The sequence below is a fragment of the Malassezia sympodialis genome, genomic scaffold, assembly GCF_000349305.1.
Source record: "Malassezia sympodialis ATCC 42132 genomic scaffold, msy_sf_10, whole genome shotgun sequence".
Classification (NCBI taxonomy): domain Eukaryota; kingdom Fungi; phylum Basidiomycota; class Malasseziomycetes; order Malasseziales; family Malasseziaceae; genus Malassezia; species Malassezia sympodialis.
The window spans coordinates 247,898-271,333 of NW_017387808.1; the positions used below are offsets into that span (position 1 = coordinate 247,898).

At 56.3% G+C, this 23,436-nt stretch overlaps 11 protein-coding genes across 11 annotated transcripts; 6 read left to right on the forward strand and 5 right to left on the reverse strand.

Annotated features, from left to right (window-relative positions):
- Positions 1-230: 230 nt before the first annotated feature.
- MSY001_2259 (uncharacterized protein) lies at positions 231-2,270 on the forward strand (the record flags this gene model as incomplete). The annotated part of the gene is given in 2 exon segments (XM_018884100.1): positions 231-502; positions 521-2,270. The coding sequence occupies 2 exon segments, from the start codon at positions 231-233 to the stop codon at positions 2,268-2,270; spliced, it is 2,022 nt and encodes a 673-aa protein (XP_018740794.1).
- Positions 2,271-2,336: 66 nt separating this feature from the next.
- MSY001_2260 (uncharacterized protein) lies at positions 2,337-3,097 on the reverse strand (the record flags this gene model as incomplete). The annotated part of the gene is made up of 2 exons (XM_018884101.1): positions 2,337-2,821; positions 2,848-3,097. The coding sequence occupies 2 exons, from the start codon at positions 3,095-3,097 to the stop codon at positions 2,337-2,339; spliced, it is 735 nt and encodes a 244-aa protein (XP_018740795.1).
- Positions 3,098-3,492: 395 nt separating this feature from the next.
- On the forward strand, positions 3,493-5,118 carry MSY001_2261 (uncharacterized protein; the record flags this gene model as incomplete). The annotated part of the gene is made up of 2 exons (XM_018884102.1): positions 3,493-4,128; positions 4,156-5,118. The coding sequence occupies 2 exons, from the start codon at positions 3,493-3,495 to the stop codon at positions 5,116-5,118; spliced, it is 1,599 nt and encodes a 532-aa protein (XP_018740796.1).
- Positions 5,119-5,228: 110 nt separating this feature from the next.
- MSY001_2262 (uncharacterized protein) lies at positions 5,229-5,689 on the reverse strand (the record flags this gene model as incomplete). The annotated part of the gene is made up of 2 exons (XM_018884103.1): positions 5,229-5,639; positions 5,666-5,689. 2 exons carry the CDS (start codon positions 5,687-5,689, stop codon positions 5,229-5,231), a joined length of 435 nt encoding a protein of 144 aa, XP_018740797.1.
- A 252-nt stretch (positions 5,690-5,941) lies between these two features.
- MSY001_2263 (uncharacterized protein) lies at positions 5,942-7,637 on the forward strand (the record flags this gene model as incomplete). Its single annotated transcript, XM_018884104.1, has 2 exons — positions 5,942-6,244; positions 6,270-7,637. 2 exons carry the CDS (start codon positions 5,942-5,944, stop codon positions 7,635-7,637), a joined length of 1,671 nt encoding a protein of 556 aa, XP_018740798.1.
- Positions 7,638-7,658: 21 nt separating this feature from the next.
- On the reverse strand, positions 7,659-13,205 carry MSY001_2264 (uncharacterized protein; the record flags this gene model as incomplete). The annotated part of the gene is made up of 1 exon (XM_018884105.1): positions 7,659-13,205. One exon carries the CDS (start codon positions 13,203-13,205, stop codon positions 7,659-7,661), a length of 5,547 nt encoding a protein of 1,848 aa, XP_018740799.1.
- Positions 13,206-13,328: 123 nt separating this feature from the next.
- MSY001_2265 (uncharacterized protein) lies at positions 13,329-13,941 on the forward strand (the record flags this gene model as incomplete). Its single annotated transcript, XM_018884106.1, has 3 exons — positions 13,329-13,651; positions 13,680-13,797; positions 13,828-13,941. 3 exons carry the CDS (start codon positions 13,329-13,331, stop codon positions 13,939-13,941), a joined length of 555 nt encoding a protein of 184 aa, XP_018740800.1.
- A 302-nt stretch (positions 13,942-14,243) lies between these two features.
- Positions 14,244-16,661, reverse strand: MSY001_2266 (uncharacterized protein; the record flags this gene model as incomplete). Its single annotated transcript, XM_018884107.1, has 1 exon — positions 14,244-16,661. One exon carries the CDS (start codon positions 16,659-16,661, stop codon positions 14,244-14,246), a length of 2,418 nt encoding a protein of 805 aa, XP_018740801.1.
- A 281-nt stretch (positions 16,662-16,942) lies between these two features.
- MSY001_2267 (uncharacterized protein) lies at positions 16,943-17,758 on the forward strand (the record flags this gene model as incomplete). The annotated part of the gene is made up of 2 exons (XM_018884110.1): positions 16,943-16,995; positions 17,212-17,758. 2 exons carry the CDS (start codon positions 16,943-16,945, stop codon positions 17,756-17,758), a joined length of 600 nt encoding a protein of 199 aa, XP_018740802.1.
- Positions 17,759-19,076: 1,318 nt separating this feature from the next.
- Positions 19,077-20,978, forward strand: MSY001_2268 (uncharacterized protein; the record flags this gene model as incomplete). The annotated part of the gene is made up of 2 exons (XM_018884111.1): positions 19,077-19,104; positions 19,162-20,978. 2 exons carry the CDS (start codon positions 19,077-19,079, stop codon positions 20,976-20,978), a joined length of 1,845 nt encoding a protein of 614 aa, XP_018740803.1.
- Positions 20,979-21,098: 120 nt separating this feature from the next.
- On the reverse strand, positions 21,099-23,360 carry MSY001_2269 (uncharacterized protein; the record flags this gene model as incomplete). Its single annotated transcript, XM_018884112.1, has 2 exons — positions 21,099-22,839; positions 23,047-23,360. The coding sequence occupies 2 exons, from the start codon at positions 23,358-23,360 to the stop codon at positions 21,099-21,101; spliced, it is 2,055 nt and encodes a 684-aa protein (XP_018740804.1).
- Between the last annotated feature and the right edge of the window lie 76 nt (positions 23,361-23,436).

Sequence of the window (23,436 nt, forward strand, 5' to 3'; positions counted from 1 at the left end):
GCGGCCTTACGCTTACGTGAGAATTGCCTCGCACAGAGTGGAGGTGCCCCGACGGGGCAGCGAGTTCCATAGCTGTCTCCAACCGGTAAACCTCCGCCCGACGACTCGGACTGACGATGACGCCGATGCCCGGCCTTTGTGGTCTGTGCCGCACTGCAGTCCTGGGACCAGCTCGCATAGGGGCATCCGGATATGGATCTATGAAGCGGGGTTTTTCAAGGTCCGCCTACATGGGTGGACCTACCCGTCTCCGTTCCCCGCCTCCGCCCCCGCGATATCCGCCTACCCGGAGTCCCGAGCCGATTGTATTTGATGAGCCTGCCGTACCCTTCCCACACCGCACAGCGAATCAGCAAGCTGCATTCAAGAGGTACTCCCGTATGGCTATGTACGTTGGTGGAATGGCAATCGTCTTGGGAGGCACCATCTACGTTGGCTGGCACTCACTGGATGCTGACGAGCGTTCAAGCACGAGTTCGAGCCTTTCTCACATTGAGACGCTGTATTCTGACTTGAAAAGTGGGATTTCTGAGTCGCAGCCTGCGCAGACGGCGCAGTTTATGCTGCTATCACTAAGGCGGTCAACGACTATCATCAAGGCAGTCGCCTTGTGTGTGTGGGACTACCGTCGCACACTGAATGCCAAATACGCTTCTAAGGACGATGAAGAGGAGAGCCTTCGTAAATGCCACTTGCGCTCGGCCCAGCGTCTGCTGGTCGCACTACAGACGAATGGTGGCTTGTACATCAAGCTGGGACAGCACATGTCCTCGGTGATCCTGCTGCCGCCTGAGTGGACCACGACCTTGCGCCCTCTGCAGGACCAGAACGAGCCAACACCTTTGCCAGAGCTTGAAGCTCTGTTCCATGAAGAGACTGGTAAGACCTTTGACGAGGCCTTTTCGTGGATGGACGAGAAGCCTCTGGGTGTGGCTTCGCTTGCGCAGGTGCACAAGGCGCGCGACCGTGAGACGGGTCAGATGTTGGCGGTCAAAATGCTGCACCCCAACGTGGAGCGCTTCTCGCAGGTGGATATGCGCATGGTCACCATTCTTGTCCACTGGGTCAAGCGCGTATTCCCCGATTTTGCCTTTGACTGGCTTGCGGACGAAATGAACAAGAACATGCCTCTTGAACTAGACTTCCGCCACGAAGCAGGGAACTCGTCGCGCGCGCAGCGCGATTTTGAGCAGTACAAGAACACATGTGTGGCCTTCCCTAAGGTGCCGTGGGTGTATCGGCGTGTGATGGCAATGGAGTTCGTCGAGGGCTCGCGACCGGACAACCTGACCTACCTGGCCGAACACAAGATTGACCGGAACCGAGTTTCACAGGAACTGTCGCGCATTTTTGCCCAGATGCTCTACATGCACGGCTTTTTCCATGCAGACCCACACGGCGGCAACGTGCTCATCCGCCCGCGTCAGCCTGGTTCACGCTCTAGCGAAAACTTTGAGATTGTGTTGCTTGACCACGGGCTGTACTTTGCCATCGATGAGGAATTACGCTCCAATTACGCACGCTTCTGGCTGGCGCTGCTCTCGCGGACGACGCCCCATGTTACGCGTGAGCGGCGTAAGTACGCCAAGCTGGTGGGCAACATTGGTGACGATTTGTACCCGGTCCTTGAAAGTGCGATTACGGGCCGATCCGGCCTCGAGGGCAGTGACGAAAACAACCCTAGGGGTATCCAAGGTCGCGAGCGTATGTCCTCTTTGTTGGACCTCGACTCTAGTGTGACGATGTCCAAGGAGGAGCAGGAACATATCCGTAAGACTGTTATGGAGAAAGAAGGAATCTTGTTGAATGTGATGGAGCTCTTGCGTCGTGTACCGCGCCCTCTGCTGATGGTCCTTAAGATAAATGACCTCACACGGTCTTTGGATGCCAACTTACATACAACCCATGGACCTGCACGTCCATTTATCATTACAGCTCGCTACTGCGCACTAGCTGCTCGCAAGAACGATAAGGAGAAGTTGACGGCACGTCGAAAAGCTGAAGGGTTTTCTTTGGTGCTGTTCGGTGATATTCTCTGGTCGTGGTGGAACTATGTGTATTTCTACGATGGCCTCATGTTCCTCGAGGGTCTCTCCAACGTCCGTGCGCGCATCGGGAAGTTCGCATTGTACGTGAGCACGATCCTGCGCCATGGCTTTGATACCCAGGCTGCACACATGGCCGTGAGCGGTATTGCAGACCAGGAGAAAACACAGACGGCCGAGCGCCAAGCCCGACAACAGGCCATGGAGGCCCTAGAGGCTGACTAGAATGCCGCCCTCGGCGGAATCACAGCCTGCCTAGGTACATACCATCTCACATACTACATTACATTACTAGGTTGCGCGGATGCGCTCGATCATAGCTCGGCGCACCTGTTTAATAAAGGCATACACGTCGCCTGAGGCGTTGACTTGGCGGACAAGCGTACGGATCGTTGCTCCAGGCAGGATCGGATCACATTTCGCCACGGCATACTCGGACTTGGACACGTCCAGCGACACAGTGTACGCACGGTCGGGGTCGTCCTCTGATAAAAGGGAAAAGCGGATATCAATTAGCCCCTCTCGGAGGGAAGGTTGGATCACGCAGCCCGTCAGATGCTGCAGTTGCGCCAATTCCGGCGCATTCCGCTCAACTTGCTCACGCAGACGCTCCATCAGTTGCTGCTTGTGACGGGAACGCGCCTCCATTTGAGCGCGTACTTCTGCTACTTCACTCTGAAGGCTCACTGTGCGTTGTGAAAGGGTGGCTCGCTGCGCATGTAATTCCTGTACGCTGGCACGCAGCTTGGCGTCGGCATCGCGCTCGGAGGCCACACCTATTGTGAGCATATCGTCGACGTACTTTCCCACAGTTCCTTTTGTGCATGCTTGGTTGCTTCACATTCACGCTCAAGCTCCCTGATGCGCGCATGATCCTCCACGCGCTGACCATCCGCGGTCATACGCTGCTCTTCACAAGCAGCTATAGTCGACTGGACATAGTCGTCGAAGCGGCGCGTGAAGGACTGAATACTTGAATCGAGTTCGGAAAAGTCCAGCACGCCTGTGGGAACACTCGAAGTGTCCCCAGCCTCGTCCGCTTCTGACTTCATGGAGCGTGGCGCCCGCACCGTGCTCGTGCAAATGCGTGCACAGATCCTGGCGCGACGAGGCACTGGTCGCTTGTTGCCATCACGTGTATGTCGCGATAGAGCTCGTTGTCACGTGGGTGGAGTCCGAAGTGACACAAACACTCGTGGCTCCAGCGCCGCGGACACGCATGCCGCCGGTGATGCTCAACGAGATGTCCAAAGAGAATACACCTAGAGACGCAGTTAAAGGACAGGCTTACACAAAGGCAGCTTCTGTGGTGTCATCAAATGCGTCTCCACAACCATATCTGCGCCGCCTTCAGGCCACCAACCCGGGGGCAGGATTGTCCCCCACGGCCAGCCCGCGAGGCAAAACCGAGGGTGTACGAGCAGATGCAAAGAATGCATCAGCAGGCATGACTCGCTCTTCGTTCCACAGCCTTAACCCAATGGACACGCTCCAGCCATGGGAAAAAGAGATTGTGCAGTCGCAAGAGGTGCAACGGAAAGCGACCCTGGCCCAGATGTACTTTTTAAACTACTACTTTGATTCTCTCCGCTATTTGTCTGACAGACGTGAGCGACTGAACCAGTTTAATGAGGGGATGAAGCAGAAAGGTCTGTATCCGCCAGAGGACGATCTCGAGCAAACTATGCAGTCGCTTTCCCTGGGACAACCCGCTCAGACGCGGCCTATGACACGCTCTACCGCGAGCATGAACACGCGAGCAGCAACATATGAACATGAGCGCGCTAAGCATATGGCAAAGGAGCGCGACATGCTGCGTCAGCGGCGGGCCAAGTTGCGCCTACAGCACTTTCATATCGTTACCCAGGTTGGTCAAGGTGGCTATGGTGAAGTCTTTCTCGCTCGCAAGCGCGATACAGGTGAGCTGTGTGCGCTGAAGCGCCTACGAAAGCGGGTGCTGGTGAAAATGGACGAGGTTCGCCACGTTCTGACGGAGCGCGATATCCTCACGGCCACTCGCTCTCCCTGGCTGGTGCGACTTCTTTATGCATTCCAAGATGAGACACATGTTTTCTTGGCGATGGTGCGTATTTTATGCTAATGTGATCAGGAATATGTGCCTGGTGGTGATTTTCGTACCTTGCTCAACAATAGCGGCGTTCTCCGGGAGGAGCATGCACGCTTTTACATTGCAGAAATGTTTGTCAGTGTGAATGAGCTCCACAAGCTCGGCTACATTCACCGCGACTTGAAGCCCGAGAACTTTCTGATTGATGCGACTGGTCATATTAAGCTCACAGACTTTGGTCTGGCTTCTGGCGCGCTAAATCCAGGACGCATCGACTCGCTGAAGCGGCGCCTCGACCAGGTAAAGGATACGGATATGGTGTACCGCACGCCCGCCGAGCGAGGCTCACTATTCCACATGATGCGTGCCCAGAATGTCAAGTTGGCCGACTCGGTGGTGGGATCGCCCGACTACATGGCCCCCGAAGTATTGCGCGGCCGCGACTATGGCGTCAGCGTCGACTATTGGAGCCTGGGTTGTATTTTGTACGAGTTTCTGTGTGGCTTTCCTCCATTCAGCGGCGCGCATCCCGATGAGACGTGGGCCAATCTGAAAAACTGGAAGAAGGCACTGCAGCGTCCTGTATATGAGAAGCCGGAGGACTTGCAGTTCAATCTCACAGATATTGCTTGGGACATGATCGTGCGCCTGATCAACACCCCTGAGGCGCGGTATAGCTCTCTCAGTGAGGTTCAGTCGCATCCCTTTTTCCGCCAAGTGGACCTTATGCGAATGCGCGAGGTAGCTGCGCCTTTCATTCCGCAGCTGGAGAGTGACGTTGACACCGGCTACTTTGACAACTTTGATGACCCTGCGGACATGGCCAAATACAAGGAAGTTCAAGAGAAGCAGCGACATGTCGAAGCGATGGAAGCAAAGAATGGAGTGACTGATGGAGGGCGAGGCATGTGGGTCGGTTTTACGTTCGGCAAAAACTGGACCAAGAGCCAGCCCCGGGTCAGCGTGCCCGACCATGAATCGAATCCCCTGTCCACCATGTTCTAACCACATAGCATGCGACAGAGTTACCCACTGCCTGTAGCACAGCGAAAAGAGCAGTGTATCGCTAAGCTAAACTATGTAGAAGATTCTTGAGAAGCTCTAGGGCAGTGGGTTTACTGCACACCCAGGAACGACTTGAGCGGCTCGTAGCCAAGGCCAAAGTTGTAGCCAGCCGTGGCAAGCATCACAATGAGAGTTCCGAAGAAGCCCACCTTGCGGAACACGTTCGACGCCTTGGAGTGGAGTAGACCCACGGTGTGCACCAGACGCGTAGCGAACAGAGCCGTGTAACCGGCGTGGACCCAGGCAGTGGGAGCACCGTTGAGTTCAGCGAGGAAGAGGAGGGCGAAGGAGAAGGGGGTGTACTCGAAGAAGCTAGCGTGCGCGCGCACAGCACGAGACAGCGAGGCATCGTTGCCACCCTCGTTGGCACGGATGACGCCGGTCTGCAGGCGCTTCACAACAACGTTCGCCGACAGGTACGAGTAGAAACCGGCAAAGAGGGCCGAGTGAACGAGAGAAGCCTGGTGTGAGGTAGGGTAGAACGTACAGGAGAGAGCACGAAAAGAGGCATACTTAGACTAAAAGGTTGGGGGAGAAAGTGTTTAAGCGCGGGACGCGGGGGCGCTCGGTTAGGGAACATGCAGGATAAGCTGACGTCACATCTGACTAAACATCTGGCGCCAGGGTTGGGTGTTAATCGGCGTGGATATGCGATCCGTTAGGCGTGCAGTATGGCAGAGTATGTGACGGAACTAACGGAAGGGAGCGCGACCTATCGAATCAGTCAGCATTTCTGACAATTCCTGCAACAGGGCTCGCTGAGATGCTCTCGTCGCTGCAAGGGGACGGCTCACGAGAGGGAATGAACCCCTTTACAATCCTCGCGTCGTCGGGTGGTCCGCCGCCACTGACGGCCATGCATCATGTGCATAGCCCGATGGAACGACCTATACTGGAACAAGAGGAGAATTCTATCCCCGAAGAGCAGCAGCGCGAGGCTGAAGAACAACTGGCGAAGGTATACGAAAAGTTTGATTTTCATGCTCTTTGGGCTCGACTCAGTGAGGCCTTATCGCGTTTGCAAAACGACCCAGGCTCTGTCCAAGTGTTACTTCCTATGATCGAGGTGAGTATTTCGTACTGACACACAGAGCTTGATGGTGGTATCGCAGCATAGTATGGGAAAGCTGGCTGAAGACGCTGATCCATGGGCAGAGCGTCCTGTGAGTGCCGACGATTCTACGCAAGCGCGTATGGAGCGAGAGTTTGCCAACTTCACGGAAAAGCATCGCAAGATTCTCAATTTGATGGTGCGCCAAAACCCTGCTCTCATGTCGGGGTCCTTTGCGCTTCTGGTGCGCAACCCCAAAGTTTTGGACTTTGATAACAAGCGGAATTACTTCTCGCAGCAGTTGCACAAGGGACGCCGCGAGCACTATACCCCTCTCAGCCTGACCGTGCGCCGCCAGCATGTGTTCTACGACAGCTTCCAGTATTTCCACCGTAAGACGGGTCCTGAAATTAAGCATGGCAAGCTGAATGTACGCTTCCATAACGAAGAAGGTGTCGATGCAGGTGGTGTGACGCGGGAGTGGTTCCAGGTTCTGTCTCGCGAAATGTTCAACCCAGACTATGCCTTGTTCCAGCCGTGTGCAGCGGATCGCACTACATACCAGCCCAACCGTATGAGCGCAGTTAACGACATGCACTTGTCCTTCTTCAAGTTCATTGGGCGCGTCATTGGCAAGGCCATTTACGATGGACGTTTGCTTGATGCATATTTCACACGCAGCTTCTACAAACACATACTGGGCCGCAAAGTGGACTACAAGGACCTGGAAGCGGTCGATCCTGAGTACTATAACAGCATTGAGTGGATGTTACACAACGACATCACAGATGTGCTCGAACTCACATTCGCCGTGGAAGACGAAGTGTTTGGTGTGACGCAAGTGGTGGAGCTCAAACCGGAGGGTGCCTCTATCCCTGTCACTGAGGAAAACAAGCATGAATATGTTCGGTTGGTGACGGAGCAGCGCCTGACCAACTCGATTCGCTCGCAAATTGATGCCTTTTTGGAAGGATTCCACGAAGTGATCCCTCGGCCCTTGATTCAACTGTTCAGTGAGCAGGAGCTGGAGTTACTGATCTCGGGTTTGCCGGACATTGATGTGGACGAGTGGAAAAACAACACGGAGCTCCAAGGCTATTCGTCAGGTGACCCGATGATCCAATGGTGGTGGCGCGCGGTGCGCTCGTTTGACCAAACACAGAAAGCCAAGCTGCTGCAGTTCATTACTGGTACCTCCAAGGTTCCCCTTGAAGGCTTTGCGCATTTGCAAGGTGTGAATGGGACGCAGCGCTTTAGTATTCATCGGGCCTTTGGAGAGGATCGATTGCCTGCTGCGCATACCTGCTTTAATCAGCTGGACCTGCCGACGTACGATTCGTACGAGAAGCTTCGCAGTCAGCTGCTAGTTGCTATGAACGAAGGCGCCGAGGGTTTCGGATTCGCGTAGCTACAAAGGATATATATTCCCTTAGAACGTGGTCCATCCGCCATGATCGATTGTAGCCTCAATGCGCCGCGTCACCACATTGGCAAGGCCATGCATGAGCCACTGCTTTCTCAGCTCATCGTAGCGTTGAAGATGCAGCCTTTGGGGTCGCGCTTTCAATAGGTATCGGTCTACCTCGCCATGGGAGTTCAGGTATGGCGAGGGTGAGAAGGCGCCATTAGTTTGGTATAAAAGCACCACAATGTTGCTGCCGACACGGAAATGCATGCCAACACGGCCACCACACTGCTCCATGTGCTGATTGCACTCGCCACGTGATTCATCGTCCGGATCGCTGCAACAGTACGACTGCTCGCACAGCACCTGCCCGCAGAATAGACACAAGGAAAAGGTCGGAGGCAGTGTGCCACAGCGGGGACATTTCCTTTCTTGGGTCTGCTGTAGCAGCTCTGTCAAGTCGCGCTGGAGTGGAAGCAGTTCGTAGATATGCGGGTGCTCCAATACAAGATTGGGCACGCTTGGAGCCAGGCCGGGTTGGATCGGCAGGGGTCGGAATAGAGGTGCAAAGTGCACATACGCATGTTTCGTCCATCCTTCCATAAGCATGGTGATCAGCTCGTTTGACTGCGAGTGCATAGGCAGGGCCAAGGCAGGCGCGGGAATTTGCAGCTCGGCCAGAAGACGCTCATACTCGGTCGATGCATCGGCTGATTTAGTCGGGGCCGCAGGAATAGCGCCGGACAACGCACGGCGCAAGATAGCGGCGCGCCGCAAGAATGGCAGTGTATACAAGCACATGACCTTGGCTAGCTCGCGATCGTTCATCTGATCAAAGCCCAGTGTCATGTTGCCTCTCACATAGCCGACGAGGCTTATGATGCTCGTGGCAAGCCAACGTGCGTAGGGGAAAATGCGTATTGCCTCGTCGAGATCTGGCGCGTTGGACGCATGCTTGGTGGGTGTGGACACAGGTTGTGCCAGTCCAAAGACGCACTGAATTATCTGCACATAGTACAGAAGCCCTGTGATGGGCGCGAGCTGCTCAGGCGTCAGAACGGCTGCTTCCACAAGCACACCTAGAGGGTCGCGCAGAAGGAGCGGCGAGCGAACAGCAGGCTCGCTGACCCAGTAGGGGAGAAGACGTTTCAAAAGACCTTGGCGGAGCAGGTCAATGCCGCCGTTGTGCGTCCCGCTGGTATTATGGAGCGTGAGACGCATCGAGGCGCCCAGCGCGTCCAGCATGGTCTGCACAAGTTTTAGCTGTGATGGCGTGATCGCCTCCGTGATGGGTTGTGGCACGCCGCGGAGGGCAATCTCCTGCTGCGCAAGCGTGTAAGCCACGAGTTTATCAGGGATGTACAGCACGTCGTGCAGCTCGCCTGACGCATGCAATATGGTGGCTTGGTGGTCGCGACTACGGGCCGCGGCCGTCTCGTCTGCGAGGAGCTGTAACACATTAGTGTACCTCTGAAGCATATGGCACTCGTCTGGCGCAAATAGACCTAAGCCCAGGTCGGGGTTGTGCGGCTGTGCAGAGCGTTCCACAAGCCAAGGCAGGAATCGGCCGGTGCCAAGCAGGGCGTCTTGGTGGTCGGTGCGTGCAGTCGTGTTGGCTGACGATTGCTTGAGAATCGAAATGTTGACGCTGCGTACCCATTCTGCAAGAGGCGTGTTCGTCTGCTCGACCTGACCGAGTGGCGCCTGGCGAAAGGGCGACTCACCAAGAGGGCTCACGCCGGGTTCGGGCAGTAGCATGTTACCCAGCGATTTACACAGGGGGCAGATGTACTCGAACCGCGAGAGGTCTTCGGGATGCTGCCGTGCGACCTGCAGGGCATGCCGCTGCTCTGTGCTCTGCAAATACGTGTGGAAGCACGAAACATGCATGCCATGCCCGCATGTGACGGCGACGAGGCCTGTGACATGCGCGGACGCAGGATAGCCGAGTTGGGCGCCCTCTTGTACACGCTTATATGTACCGCGTGCGCGCTGCCCTGTATCGCCTGCATCCAGGTTTAGAGGCGTCGCGAGCACATCGTCAATTGAGCTCGCCTCCCGCGGCAGCGAGGTGCGAACCAACCGGCTTTCTTGCACGTGCACGAGTGATCCAAACGCCCGCGTGCCGTCGAGGCGCTCTTGACACAAGATGCACGTGCCAAAACCTTCATCCATGTCGTCATCGCTAAGTTCATCATCAAGCTCGGCCAGCAAGCTCTGCTGCTGTGCTGAGAACTTTTGCAAAATGGCCTGCTGTTGCGCACGAGCAGCCTGTCGGCGGCGCGTGTCCTCTTCGGGAGCCTCGACTGGCGGGCCACGCACTTGGGTCACGGCCTCCATGACCGAGGGCGACAGCTGCACGGCTCGGTCAAAAATGTGCGAGAATTTTGTCTCGTAGGCCTTGAGGGTCGGCTGACGGCTCATGTGTAAGAGCAGGTCGAGGAGGTTATCTGAAACTTTGGGGTCCTGCGAGCGACGCTGTGTCATCATCTCCACGAAGCTTGCGCCATGCTCCTCGATGCCTTGCGCAATGAGGTGCAAAATCACCATAAGGAGCGTGTCAGGGGGCTCTCTCAGGGCCGTAGCATTTTTAAGGGCATAAAAGAGCATGTCCAGCAACACGGGGCAGAGAAATATGTTGGCCAAGCCGCGGAAAGGCGTGTGAGCCAACACATTCAGCGGGCTTGTCGAGTAGATAGGTAGCGTGCACCCAGCTGCGCGCTTCTCCGATAACACTTGCTCCGCTTTTTCACGCTGGTTTCGCGAGTAGTGGTGGAAGAGCGGCTGGACATCGGCGAGGAATGCAGGACGCAGCTCATACATACCATGGTCCGCGGAGCCGTCGGGCTCGCGGAAGTGTGCGACGCGTGCGAGCTCGCGATCAAAGCAGCTGTGGTCGGTGAAACGCTCGGGCACTTGCTTAGTGAGCTCGGAGTAGGTGCAAGGGCCAAGAACCAGGTAGTGTACAAGTTCGCGCCGTACCTGCGCCTCAATCGACCAGTGCGCTGGGACGGCGATTTCGTTGAGCAGCACAGCAAGGAGAAGGAAAAGCTCCTCGGCCATAAAGAGGCATTGGTCAGCATCGTACACGGGATGCGCATCACTGGCACGACCGCTAAACCAGTCGATGAGCTCGAAGCGGTCCAACAGTGACCCTAGGAAGCGCTTGGGCGAAGTGAAAGCCAGGGCGCACTGCTGGAGGAACAGGTCCTGGTCGTACATGATATCCCGCATCCACATAGAGTCGCGGTAATGGAATGCCTGCGAGCGAATCGCGAAACCGTTGCGAACCCACACATTGCACCGAATCTGGGCCAGCTTGACAGCAACGCGCAATGGGTGATCAACAAGCATGAGCAGGCGGTCCTCGCCCAGTGACTCGATCATCAGGCTGGCATCCGTTACATGGTGTATGTGCTTGAGCATTTCCGCAAAAAGCCAGTGCATCGGATGGTGAAAACTTACTGGCTGCGACGAAACCACAAACGGCACTACCTCAATGCGGTGACCGGCGTAGTCGATTTCGTGCATGACCAGGGGCGGCTGCGTGATGGGATCCAGCGATGACAGTCGCTCAAGATGCATCAAAATGGTGTGGCCCACGTACGAGAGGGCCTGGCAGAGTCGCGCAGCGTTGGCATGCACAAAGGCCTCGCCCAACAGTTTCGCGATCCGTCCCAGGTGCGAATTGATGTGAAAGACCTGGATCCACAGCTCACTTTCAAACTCCACGTGCGCATGCACAGCGCGCGTGTCGGGTGCAATTGAGTGGAAGAGCGCAAAGAACTCGAGCCAAGCGCTTAGGTATGTTTCGGAGTGCCTCACGATATCGCGTTGGACATCGGCGGCCGCCAGCAGATATCGGATATCATAAAAAATATGATAACACTTTTGCTGGCGCAACAGCGGCGTATCGGGGTTCGCCTGCCCCCGAGCGGGCGGGGCTGCAGGCAGAATGAGCGACGTGATGCGTCCCTCTCTTTCGTTGGCGAAGAGCGCTTGAAGGATATATAGCAGCAGCGACAAGAAGCCGCGCTCTACCACAAGTTGTGTGGCAATACTGGGCACACTAAACAGTTGCACCGTCAAATGATACAGCGAGTGCTCTGGCTCGCGGTCATGCAGAATAAACGACTCGATGAGCCGTGGGTATACGCTTGCGACACGGAGTGCCACCTGGCGTTTGGCCTCGCGGCACGCAATTAGGTCCATCAGCATGTTCCGTGCAGTGAAGCGCGCAGATTTCCACAGCTTGGCGTCGAAAAGCAGCAGTGCATCCAGCATGCACAGGTTCGTTGGATCGAAAAGATCCCGTCGGATCGTCGCTGGCGCTTCTTCCCATTCCCGCACCCGCCACGGACGCATGAACGTCTGGGTCAGCAGCGCTTTCAGTGTGCGGCCGTCAGAGGCGCCCTGGGCAGTATAGAAGGAACAGCCTGCCATGTCGAACAGAAACTGCAGGATCTGCCCTGCCACCTCCTCGACGAAGTAGTCAAACGCCGGCTCCACCGTGACCAAAAGATAGATCACGCCAATGCGGCGTGCCATAAGTACAAGGCGCCGGACATCGTCGGATATTGATAACACCTCGCGGCCGTGGCGGTCGACCAGTTCGGCAAAGTGGCGCGCCTCCTTAACCGTCTTGGATGTGCACACCTCAAGGACCTTGTCCGATACCTCATTAAAGCTGTGCTTTTCGTCGTTCCATAAAAGCGCCACAAACAGAGGAGGTGGCGTATCCACATCTGGCGAGTCAGGCGCTTCCTGACGTGCTTTGCCCTTCGCCGGAAACGCATGCTCCATGGTCGGCTGGCGCTTCACACCGTCAACAACATCGGGTCCCATGACCAGTGGGGTCTGCTTGGGTGAATGAGCCAGTGTTTCAAGCACGAACGCCAAGAGCAGCGCCGCGAAATCAGACAAGGAAGCACGCACTTCCGACGGCATCGGGGCAAGAATGGCGTCGAGGTCCTGCTCGCTCGAGTTCGAGCTAGCTGGAGGTTGAGGCTCGTTGTACGGATGTAGGCTGTGGAACTCACAGCCCAAATCACAGTTCCAGGCCTCTTCATCGCCACAGTCACAGCATGCGCCACCTTCGTCTGCGACGGAGAACAGGACGTCATGGTCCTCGCGCGCATGAATGGAATGGCGAAAACACGTTGCACACTGAACACAGGTATCATCAAAGGAGCAATCATGGCATCGGAAAATAGGCTCGCCCTTGCGGAACACATGCCCACAGGTCATGCCCCGCCGGTTCTTGGAGTACTCGGGCAGCGATGGAACCGAGCTTCCAACCTCACATGTCTCCGAGACTGTTTCAGCGCGCTGTTGCGCCACTGATAATTTCCAGTCACACTCGGCGAGCAGTTTAAAGGCCTGTTCTTTGGACGTAACAACGGACACTGAGAAGAAATGCTCGTATGGGACAGCAGCGAAAAGCTCACGCACAAGCTGCTGGCGCACATCCCGAGCCTTATCAGTGGTTAATCGATACGTGCTGGGATCTCCAGGCGTTGGTAGTCCCACAATGCGTGGTAGCAGCTCGACGACTGCAGCCAACTCATTCATTGTGGTTCACCGTCGTTCGACAGGCTGAATGGCACTCGGTGACGTTCTGTGCACGTGACTGTAGCTTCGCGTGAGCGTCGTGGGCGTTGCACGCGGCAGGCCACCGAGGCTGCTCTGCTCGGCATGGAGTACGCCGCGCCCAGTCTGGGTGCAAGCACACCATCGACAGTCCCACTGGCCACGACGGCAGCAAGGTCATGGACTGAAAAGCCTCCGGCTATGGTGGACTACGCCTGTTGTGCCCTGCTGTTCACGGAAATGGCAAATGCGCTCCAAGCATCCACTGCCTACAAGACACAGCGTGCGAATGATATTGTAGCTGAGCTGCAACAGCAGGATCCAGGCGCCTATGTTCCACCTTTGTTGACTACTTCAGACCAGGCGGATATGGCCAACAGTCGCATGGAAGAGCTAGGCCGACACGTTGGTGCAAACCTAACAGAGAAGTGCGTAGATGGCCGCCTTACATTGCAGACTGGGGCAAGGAAAGCCGCGCATGAACGACACTCTCGAGCGCGTCAAGTTTGTGTGCAAGGATCTGTGGTCGGCGGTATGGGATAAGCAGATTGACAACCTGCGCACCAACCACAGGGTATGTACGATGGGCGAAAGCTGAAACCAGGGTGTCTTCGTATTGCAGGACCACTCCCTCAAGACACTTGCAGCGGTACGGAGCGCGGACAAAGGCAATGCTTTTGTTGCGATGGTAGGTCATATGCTCTCGCTGACGCACTAGCAATTGGCTTTCGCTGCTGGCCTCATCCGTGGAGCGCTGGAACGCCTAGGAGTACAGGCAGTGGTTCAAGCTGATGCCGACACATTCCCGACCTGTACCTTTCACCTCCGCATTGCTTAACCGTCTCGAATTGCCGGGTAGGGGACCCGCTGCAGGTGTGCGCGGTTTTTGCTGGACTGGCAAAAGAGCCTATCGCGCGTGTCGCTTCCTATGCAGCAGGCTTCCCGCATGCAGCTGCGCTGCGTCGTACTTCTTCATACCCCGCACGACCGGGAGAAGCTTTGTTCATACTATACAGTACTCTAGTCCATGTCACTGCCGCTGTCGCTCTCGCTGTCGTCTTCTTCTCCAGACGAGCTATCCGACGGGACTAGGTCATCATGTTTGCCCACCGCAGCCTCAGGCTCGGGGGCCGTGGCAGGTTTGGGAGCATCCGACGAGGAAGCATCATTAAACTGTTGAAGTTGCTGCTGGAGTCGCGCTATACGGGCGGCCTCCTCATCTTCGTCAAGATTCTTCTTCTTCAGACCACCCGTGCCACGCTTGCGACCATCAATGGGCGCACTAGCCGGAATCGGCTTCCCATTCGGGCCCAGCTCTGGACCAGTCTTTTTCTTCGGGCGCACGACATATTTGTACAGCTTGTAGAGCGTCTGAGGAGAGAGCTCATCAATGTCAAGCTCAATTTCCTCGTCCTCTGTGCCCTCAGTACCCGCGGGCTTGTCCTCGTTAATGATACGGATGGCACCCTCCAATCGTTCGTCCGACAGCTCTGTAATCTTAGCCGCCAGTTCCTCTTTCTGGTCAAACGTGACAGTGCGCACGTCTTCTTCATCCGAGCCAGTCATGCGCTTCCGAGGAGTCGGGGAAGAGCCGGTGCGCGCCTTCTTCGCAGGGCTGGACTTTTTCTTTTTGTCACCCTTGGCCTTTTTGTCCATCGACGAAGCATGACGCTTCTTGCCCTTGCGCTTTGTCATGCCCGCCACACTCATCGCACCAGCCAGGGCAGCTTGCACAGAATTGAGCGCGACACGAGTGCTGGTGATCAACAGCGGGTTCTTACTCTTGCCGCTTTCCAGGGTCTCGAGCGTGCCTTCTAGCTCCGCAATCTGTTTTTGAAGCTGCTGAACGAGCACAGCATTAGTGCCGTCCTCATCAATCTCGTCATCGTCCTCGTCATCGTCATCATCGTCCTCGTCCTCATCCTCTGCAGGGAGCGGCGGTGGCACAGGTTTCTTTTGCATCTTCGTTTCGTACACATCCTTCAGGCGCGCACCCATGATGTACACGTCCGAGTCAGGTGGGTTAAAGGTGAAGCAGTTGCGGAACATAAGCTGCATATCGGCATCAAAGGCAGCCAGGTCTGCGTAACCACCGCTTTTCAGCTTGCGCTGGATAGGAATGAGGGCAATTGGCTTCTTGATAATCTGATAGTAGGCAGGCGCCCAGTCAAAGTCTTTTGCAGGCAGGTCGTAAAACACCCACGCCAAGTCCTGGTGCGCAGGCTTCAGCAGATCATCAATCACGCGGTAGCAGAACTTGAGCTCGTCACTAATCACCTTCGACCAGTACGACTGTTCACGTGGCGACAAATTATCCGTGCTCTTGCCCAGACGGGCGGCCACGGCGCGTTTCGAAGCCGGATGCAGGTGTTCCTCCGTCCACGGCAAGTCACGCGACGCAGGCGGATGAATCTCACGCTTAGGGCGCCCACCATTGGTAGACCGGCGGATAGTCGGTAGCGAAGACGAGTTGCGGCGTGCCTTGGCTTCAGGTGAGTTTTGCTCTTCGGCCACAGCCACGGCCGTCGCGAGACCCTTGCGCTGCTTTTCAAAGACGCCACGAAGCACTTCAGCATTCTTCGAGAAGATGTGCTCAACGCCATTAAATCGCACGCAGTTGTTAAACACACGGAATACGTCACGCTCAAAGTCTTCGACACGCGTGTAGAAGTCCACTTCAGGATTAATACGGCCATTATCAATGGCCTGTTTTAGTTTATCCGACAAGCGACTCTGGGCGCCCTGTGTAGTTTTCATGCGGTGCGCCGTCAGAGCGAGCTTTTGGTCAATGGTACCAAGATCCATAGGTTCCTTAATAATTTGGGTATAGTGGGGGATATTGAGGGCAATGGGATCGACTGGTTGTAAGAAGGCACCGGCCTCACGACGCGACTTGAGAGAACGAATCGTGTTTTGGGCATACTTTACATGGGGCATAGCCATGTCCATATGTGTCAAACCGTCATCGGTCGAAGTGGCATCTCCAGACGCATGCGAGGAAGGACCACTTGCACCCGGCGGAGCAGACTGCTCTTCCGCAGGCGTAGGCGCTGCGGGCTCCGCCGTAGACGGAACATGAGCATCCGAACCTGCGGGGGGAGCCTCCGTAGCACCAACTTCCGGTGCTGCAGTCTCCGGCGTCGCCTTACTGTCATTGGCTGGCGGCTCTTTCGGCGCATCCTCTTGGGCGGGTACATCGCGATTCGCACCCTCGGCAGGCGCCGAAGTGTCCACCGTGGGGGCAGCGGGTGTTGATTGGACACCCTCATTGGGTACCGAAGGTTGGCTAAGCTCAGTAGACTCGGTGGGAGCTACCGGCGCTGCACCTTCAGTAGCAGTAATCTCAGAGCGCGCCGGGGCGCCAGCCTCCGCTGCCTGCACTGGCTCCGTCGCGCCAAGTTGTACCTGAGGGACAGAGGTAGATTGCGAATCAGACATGTTACGATTTTCTCGGCACTAGGTCGAGAAGAGAGCAGGGTACGCGAGACGCCTGACAATTCTTGGCGTCACGGTCTGGAGAAGTGACGTGCGCGAAAGTCGCGTGGGAGCGACGCGCGCGCGCGAGGACACTCGCCGTTTTATAGTCGATGCCACGTCTGTTTGCGGAAATGATCGATCCAATGAAATGAAGGCACATGCATGGTTTGCCCTTCTTCCTTCGTAAATTGGCACGTGACACATACGCCCCCAGTCGCGATCCTTACGCCCGTACCAAGACGATGGCGAAGAAGAAGAAGGCACCGCAGTTGGATGCATGGTGCTGGTACTGCGAGTATGTATATGTTCACTAATATACAGTCGCGATTTTGAAGATGAAAAGGGTACGTTTTGACGATCTCATCTTAGTTTTGATCCAGCACCAAAAAGCGAAACACTTCAAATGTCCCTTCTGCCCTCGTCGACTGAACACTGCAGGTGGCCTGGCGGTCCATCTCGGACAAGTTCATAAGGCGCAACCTGGAAGGTGCGTTTCGTGAGACTTATGCAGACTTGAAAATACCCTGCCGGGACGCGACTCGTTCGAGATTGAAATCTACGGAATGGTCGGTGTGCCCGATAGCGACCTGATCGCTTGGCAAGTGCGCCGCAGTGGTGAGCGTGCGGCTACTGGACCTTCGAAGAGTAGAGGACCGCCCATGCCTAAGCGACCCCGGATAGAAAAGGTGGCCCTGTCTGCTGATGAACTCCGAGCTCAGCTCGCAGCGCACAAAGCATTGATGAGCGGAGCAGCATCAACGTCGGCGCCACCCATGCTTACGCAGACACAAGCACCACAGTCAGAGCCACCGATCCGCCCGCCTATGGAGTCATCACCGGCGCCTGCCGAACCGCCGTTGGACCCCAATCGAGCTCCGTCAGACGCAGACGCCGCGCCGGCTGAAACACCAGTGTACCCTCATACCAAGGCGCTGCAGCAAGGACTGAAATCACGACTGGCCTACACGGATACAGTCCTAAGTCCCGAGGAGAAGATGGCTGCCATGCCCAGATATGCATATACGGAACCGGCCACTGTCGCCTCTGCTCCTGTGTAAAGATAATCCTATGGACACTGTCGTTATATCAAATGATAAAGCGGCAATGGGGAAGCCAATGACTCTGAGTAGCCGGCGTCTGGACGTATGGAGCGCGAGCTAGTAAACTCCTTGGCTCTTGGGTTTAACGAGAGCAGGCATGTGCCTGATGGAAAGATAGTACTCCCGTTCGGTGTCGGAGGTGAATTTTGCAAGTCTAACGAGGTAGACAGGGTATCAAAGGAATCATCCGACGACAGCAAATTGCTGGGTAGGAGGTGGTACAGGGAAGCAGTGTCTGGCTCCAGAGGAGGCGGCATAGGCGACGGTGTCGAGAGTCGTGAGTTCATGTTGACCTGAGAACGCATGGCATCCACGCGCGCCTGAAGAGTAGATACATGATGCTGCAGCTCGGCTGATCGATTTTGAGCCGAGACAATGCGTTGGACAAGCTGTGTACGGCGCTCCTCGTAGGCTTTAGTGCGTTCTGCCGCATTTTCCTCCCTTATTTTCATCTGCACGGGCAAGGTCAATGAGTCGCACTTGTCCCGCGCCATGTATAGCTCTGCAAGTTGATTACGCATAGAGGTTTGTTCGTGCTCCAGCTGTTGACACCTCGATTCATGTAGGCGCTGTGTCTCCTGCAGTTGCCGTATCTGCACACGAAGCTCCGCTTTTCTCTGGTTCACTTGGCTCTTGAATTTACCCAAAGCTGCAAGTGCTTTTTGGAGAGTGTCGTCAGCGGGAGTGACGGGTGATGGCAACAGAGACTTTGATACAGTCGCCGATTGAGTGTACCCACTGTGCACCGTAGCATTCCACGTCCACCATCGCCCAAAGGCGCCCACGTAGTACATAGCTGAATACTGCGACACGGTGCCTGGACGGATTATCACGAGGCGAGCTACTCCAAGATGGTACGCAGCGTACCTAGGTATCGAAAAAATAGGTGAGTCATGTTGGGAAGAGGAATTTGTGTGCGGACCAGTGGCACGATATCGCGTGTGCGGAATATCAGGCGGAAGTGACAGTGTGCGGAGTGCTGGTATAGAGAGAAAAGCCAACGAAAGTAACAAGCACAAGATTAGCATGAGAATTGGAGTACACCATCCCAATATGATATTAGGAATCTTGGGTGCGAAAGCTAACAACAACGGCATGCTGCCGCTGAGCGCATCAACGTGTCCCAGGATGTTAGGATGTGTATGCAGGCCCATGCAATGGATCTGCTTGGCGTCAAAAACATCGGCCGATGATCACGTGCTTTGCCCCACTTGTTGGGCGCGTCGCCGCTGCACTTGGGGAGAAGTGCGCTGTGTTACCGAACCGGACGACGACGATGGCGACGAGTCGCGCTCGGTCGCGGCGTGCGTCGGAGTCTCGCCGAATGAGACAGGGTAGATCGTCTGGAAATCAACAGGCAGATGTGTCTCAGGTCGGTGAACCTATTCTGGACGACGGCAGGACCCATGACCCGTACATGGACACCGACGGTCTCTCGACTGCGCCCTCGGAAAGACGCCAGAGTGATGAATTTGAAGACGCAGACGAGTACATTGATGATGGATCAGAGCAGTTGATGCCTGACGGCTATGGCTATAATGAACCGAGTGCGCACGCCAGGGACTACCCGACCCAAGAGCGCATAAACCATGCGTCGCGCTCTGCGCGCGCAGGGTACGAGCCGATTGATGATTCCGTCCCACAGTCAGAATATATCTACGATGAGGAGAATGATGACTACCGGAATGGACACTACAGCGGACACGCACGGCCTTCGGTGGCCGACCATGCGCAAAGCAGAGGGCATGGAGTGTATGTGGAACATCCCCATACGGCATTTGAGGACACGCCACACAGGATGGACGAATATACAGAGCAGCCCTACTTTAATCCAAATGAGATGAGTGCGGCGCAGGAGCATCCGGAGGATTTTCCGGCGTTCTTCATGCATTCAGTTGGCGAGTATGGTGATTTTGGGTTTTTTTCGCGCATGTACATTGAGATCCGACAGATGTTCATGTTCGGACTGACGTCCCTGGGGTTGATGATCCTTGCAAATCTGGCTTTTGCACGGTACTTTAATCCGTTCCGGAAGAATTACCCTAAGGCGCGCCTGGACTTTGAGTATGAGCGGCGCATCACAGGCGAACGCTACAGCGAGCGCGTCGAGTACTACGCCGAGTACTGGGGTTACCAATGTGAAGAGTACGAGATCTTAACACGGGAGGGCTGGATCCTCAAGGCTCATCGTATCTCTGATCCGCGGCGCCCGGGCGGGCGTGGCTACCCGGTGGTCCTGCAGCATGGTATTCTCTGCACGTCGCTCTTTTTCTTCACGTCGGAGGAACGCTCGCTGGGCTTTTGGCTGGTCGATCAAGGCTTTGATGTATGGAGCACCAACATCCGCTCGAACTATGGCGCGGGACATACCCGGTACAGCCGATGGGATCCGCGCTTCTGGTCGTGGAGCCTAATTGAACTGGGGGACGATCTCGTTGACGTGGTCGACTTTGTGCTGCAGACTACGGGCTACAAGCAGTTGGCATACGTGGGGCACTCACAGGGCACGGGCAGCATGTTCCTGGCACTTAACAAGTATGCCGACTTTGGCAAGAAGTTGTCTTCGTTCACGGCCCTAGGCCCTGCTGTTTATCCCGGTAGCTCGCTGAGACGGCTGCCTTTTCGGGTTATGAAAATGGTGCCATCGCGTTGGGCGTGGTCGCTTGTCTTTGGCGTGCGGGAGTTTCTTCCGGCTCTGGACTTGATTCGCGCCTTGCTGCCTAAGTCGCTGTTTGGGCATATGGCCTATATTATATTTGCCTACTTGTTCGACTTCCACGACCACAATTGGGTTGACCGCCACAAACCTAAGATTTTTTGCTCGACGGGTGTGACGACTAGCAGTGAGCTTCTGTACTACTGGATCCATTCGTTTGTTGCTCGAGGGTGTGTGTTTGATCCACGCATCACCCAGCCGTGGTTTCCGCCGTCCTTCCCCCCCCTCACTGTGGCGTATGGTTCAATCGACCACTTAGTGCTGGGAAAGCCGCTGGTTGATCGCTTGATGGCCTACGAGAGCAATGTCCAGATTGTTCACATCCTCGAACTGAAGGGCTACGAACATATGGACATGGTCCTTGGCGGTGACGCCTACAAGACCGTATTCCCCAAGATCAAAGATACCATTGTGCGCACTATTGACCCAGAGGATCTGCCAGAGATCCAGGGCACCAGATAATTGCGGAATCCTGTTATCATATACACCTATGTGGTTTGTCCTACGGTACAGCGGAGTCTCTAGTGGTACATCTTCCACATGTAGTAATTTACACGCCCAGACATTTAATGTACACAAGCCTTACCACGGTTGTTGTGCGCTCCGCATCGGCATGACCAGGTCGCCCGACGTAAAGGCGAAGGGCGCCACGGGTGCCATGTCCGCATTCAACTGCATACGCTGCAACGGAGCGTACAGCTGCGCGGCAGCGTCCGGTGCCACATGGTAGGGCGCCCCGGTTGAAGCTGGCATTGTTGCAGAAGCTGTGGCATCGGCAGAGCTGCGGGGGTACTGGTCGCTCTTGCGCTGGGCCCGTGCCGGGCGCGTGCCGGGCGCCAGCGCGGCAGGTCGGCCGTTGGCACCAGTACTGGCGCCTTGGCGAGGTCCCTGCGATGCACCTGGCTGATGCGGACGCGCGTCATGGCGGCGATAGCGCGGCCCCATGTCCGACCCGCCATTGGGCCCCTGACTGTCGTCACGCTGCAGCTTGGATTGGATGCGCTTGCCGTACGGAGTATTGCGGATCGACGGCAGAATCGGTCGGATACACTCCACAAGCTGGGCACGCTGCGCAGGCTCTGCATAGTCCAGGCAAGTCTGCACGACATAGTTGGCGAACGAGTCGCGCAGCAGGGCCTCCAGGCCGGCCGACTCGATTAGTTCCGAGACGAGCTGCTTCCGCAGCGACGGCTCGGCTACGCGAATACACTTTTCCATGACGTTCGAGCTGAACTTTTGTGTTGACAGCTCACAGACGTGCCCAAGGAACTGATGTGTCACCGACTCGGTATACGCCGAGTCGTTGAGGTCCAGCACATATTGCACGACATAGTTGCCGAAAGGGTCCTGCACAAGCGTCAGCGAGTACATCGTAATCTGCTGAACAAGCTGCAGGCGCTGCTCATCCGACGCATGATCAATGCAGCGCTGGAGCACGCAGCATCCGTGGCGATGTGTCGACACATCCACGCACTTGGCCGCCACCGCATCGTAAATAAACTGGTTGTTGGCGGCACTCAGGCGGTTCAGGCATTTTTGGATCACGTGGTTTCCATTCAGATCCTTGATGAGCGTCACCACATTGCGGGAAAACGCACAGATGATCGCCTGAGTCTGAGCCGGCGTCGAGATAAAGTCAATCGTTTTTTGGACCGCGCGAGTGCCGTGCATGTTGAGCGAAATGGTCACGAGATCGTCGGCAATCGCCTCGACAATTTGGTCACGCTGCGCATTCGTGCAGTGCTCCAGTAGCTTCTGGCACAGATAGTTGCCAAACGGATCGGTCATGAGGTCGGCAAAGAGGGGGAACGTCTCGGTAAAGATCAAATCGCACTGCGAGGGGATGCCTTCATCCAGCTTCTTCTGGAGAAAGCGGCACCCGTACTGGTCACGACACAGATGCGAGATCTCCCCCTGCAGGTCCTCCAGCGGCATCACCGACAAGTCCACATCGGAACGACGCAGTCCACGGGCCATGGACACGTCGGCATCATCGGCAAACAGACGGCTGTTCTTGCGCCGATCTTCCTTTCGTCCCAAACGCGCAAAGCGAGGCGTTTCACCCGAGTCGGGCGGCGTGCTTGTCGCAGACGCATCGCTCAGAGAACCAAGACGCGGACTGGGAGAGGCACTGGTGCCTGTCGAGTTGAGCGCCGGATTCATAAGCGGCGGGACGAGGCCGTTCGCACCGTGAAACGAGGCAGGCCGGGAACCGACCGGCAACGTCGACGAGAGCGGCGGCGCCGGCATCGAGGCCAGTGACGCCGCTAGGCCAGCCGGTGCATCGTTGAACAGCTCCGGAAACGACCCACGTGCCGCAGACCTGTCGTGCAGCAGCAAGCCGGGCCCACTGCCGATCGAGCCGAGGCCCGCAAAAGCGGAAGCCGGGCCATTTCCAGGCGTCACCTCATCAGTGGCTGCATGCAGCCAAGGGGATAGACCTGTGTTGGCACCGGGTTGGGGCGAGCGCTTGTGCATGGGTGCAAGCGAGGCGAGATCCAGTGCACTAGAAAAGTGCGACGGCTGCGACACTGCAGGCGTGCCAGCATCCGACGACTTGAGGAACATGGGAAAATCGTCTCCAGCGGCCGACAGGTTGTACTTGCGCACAAACGTAGAGTCTTCGTTGGCTTCCAGTTCGTCGTCAAAGAGAAAGCGGTCGTTGAACATAGGTACTAGGCGCTCGGCCGCAGGCACAGAGGCGTCATCTGTCGCCGCTTCAGCTCGAGGTATGAAGGGCTTGGTGCGGCCTCGCGGCGCTGGGGCCGGCGCAGCGGCCGGCGCTGGGGCCGGCGCAGCGGCCGGCGCAATGCGTGCCGCCGCCGTCGAGGTATCGGGACCCATCTTGAGACTAAAGTACAGATATGGCTGCGCCTAGAGGAGACAACCAGAGAGAGCTTCCTAGACGGGTAAAAAAAAT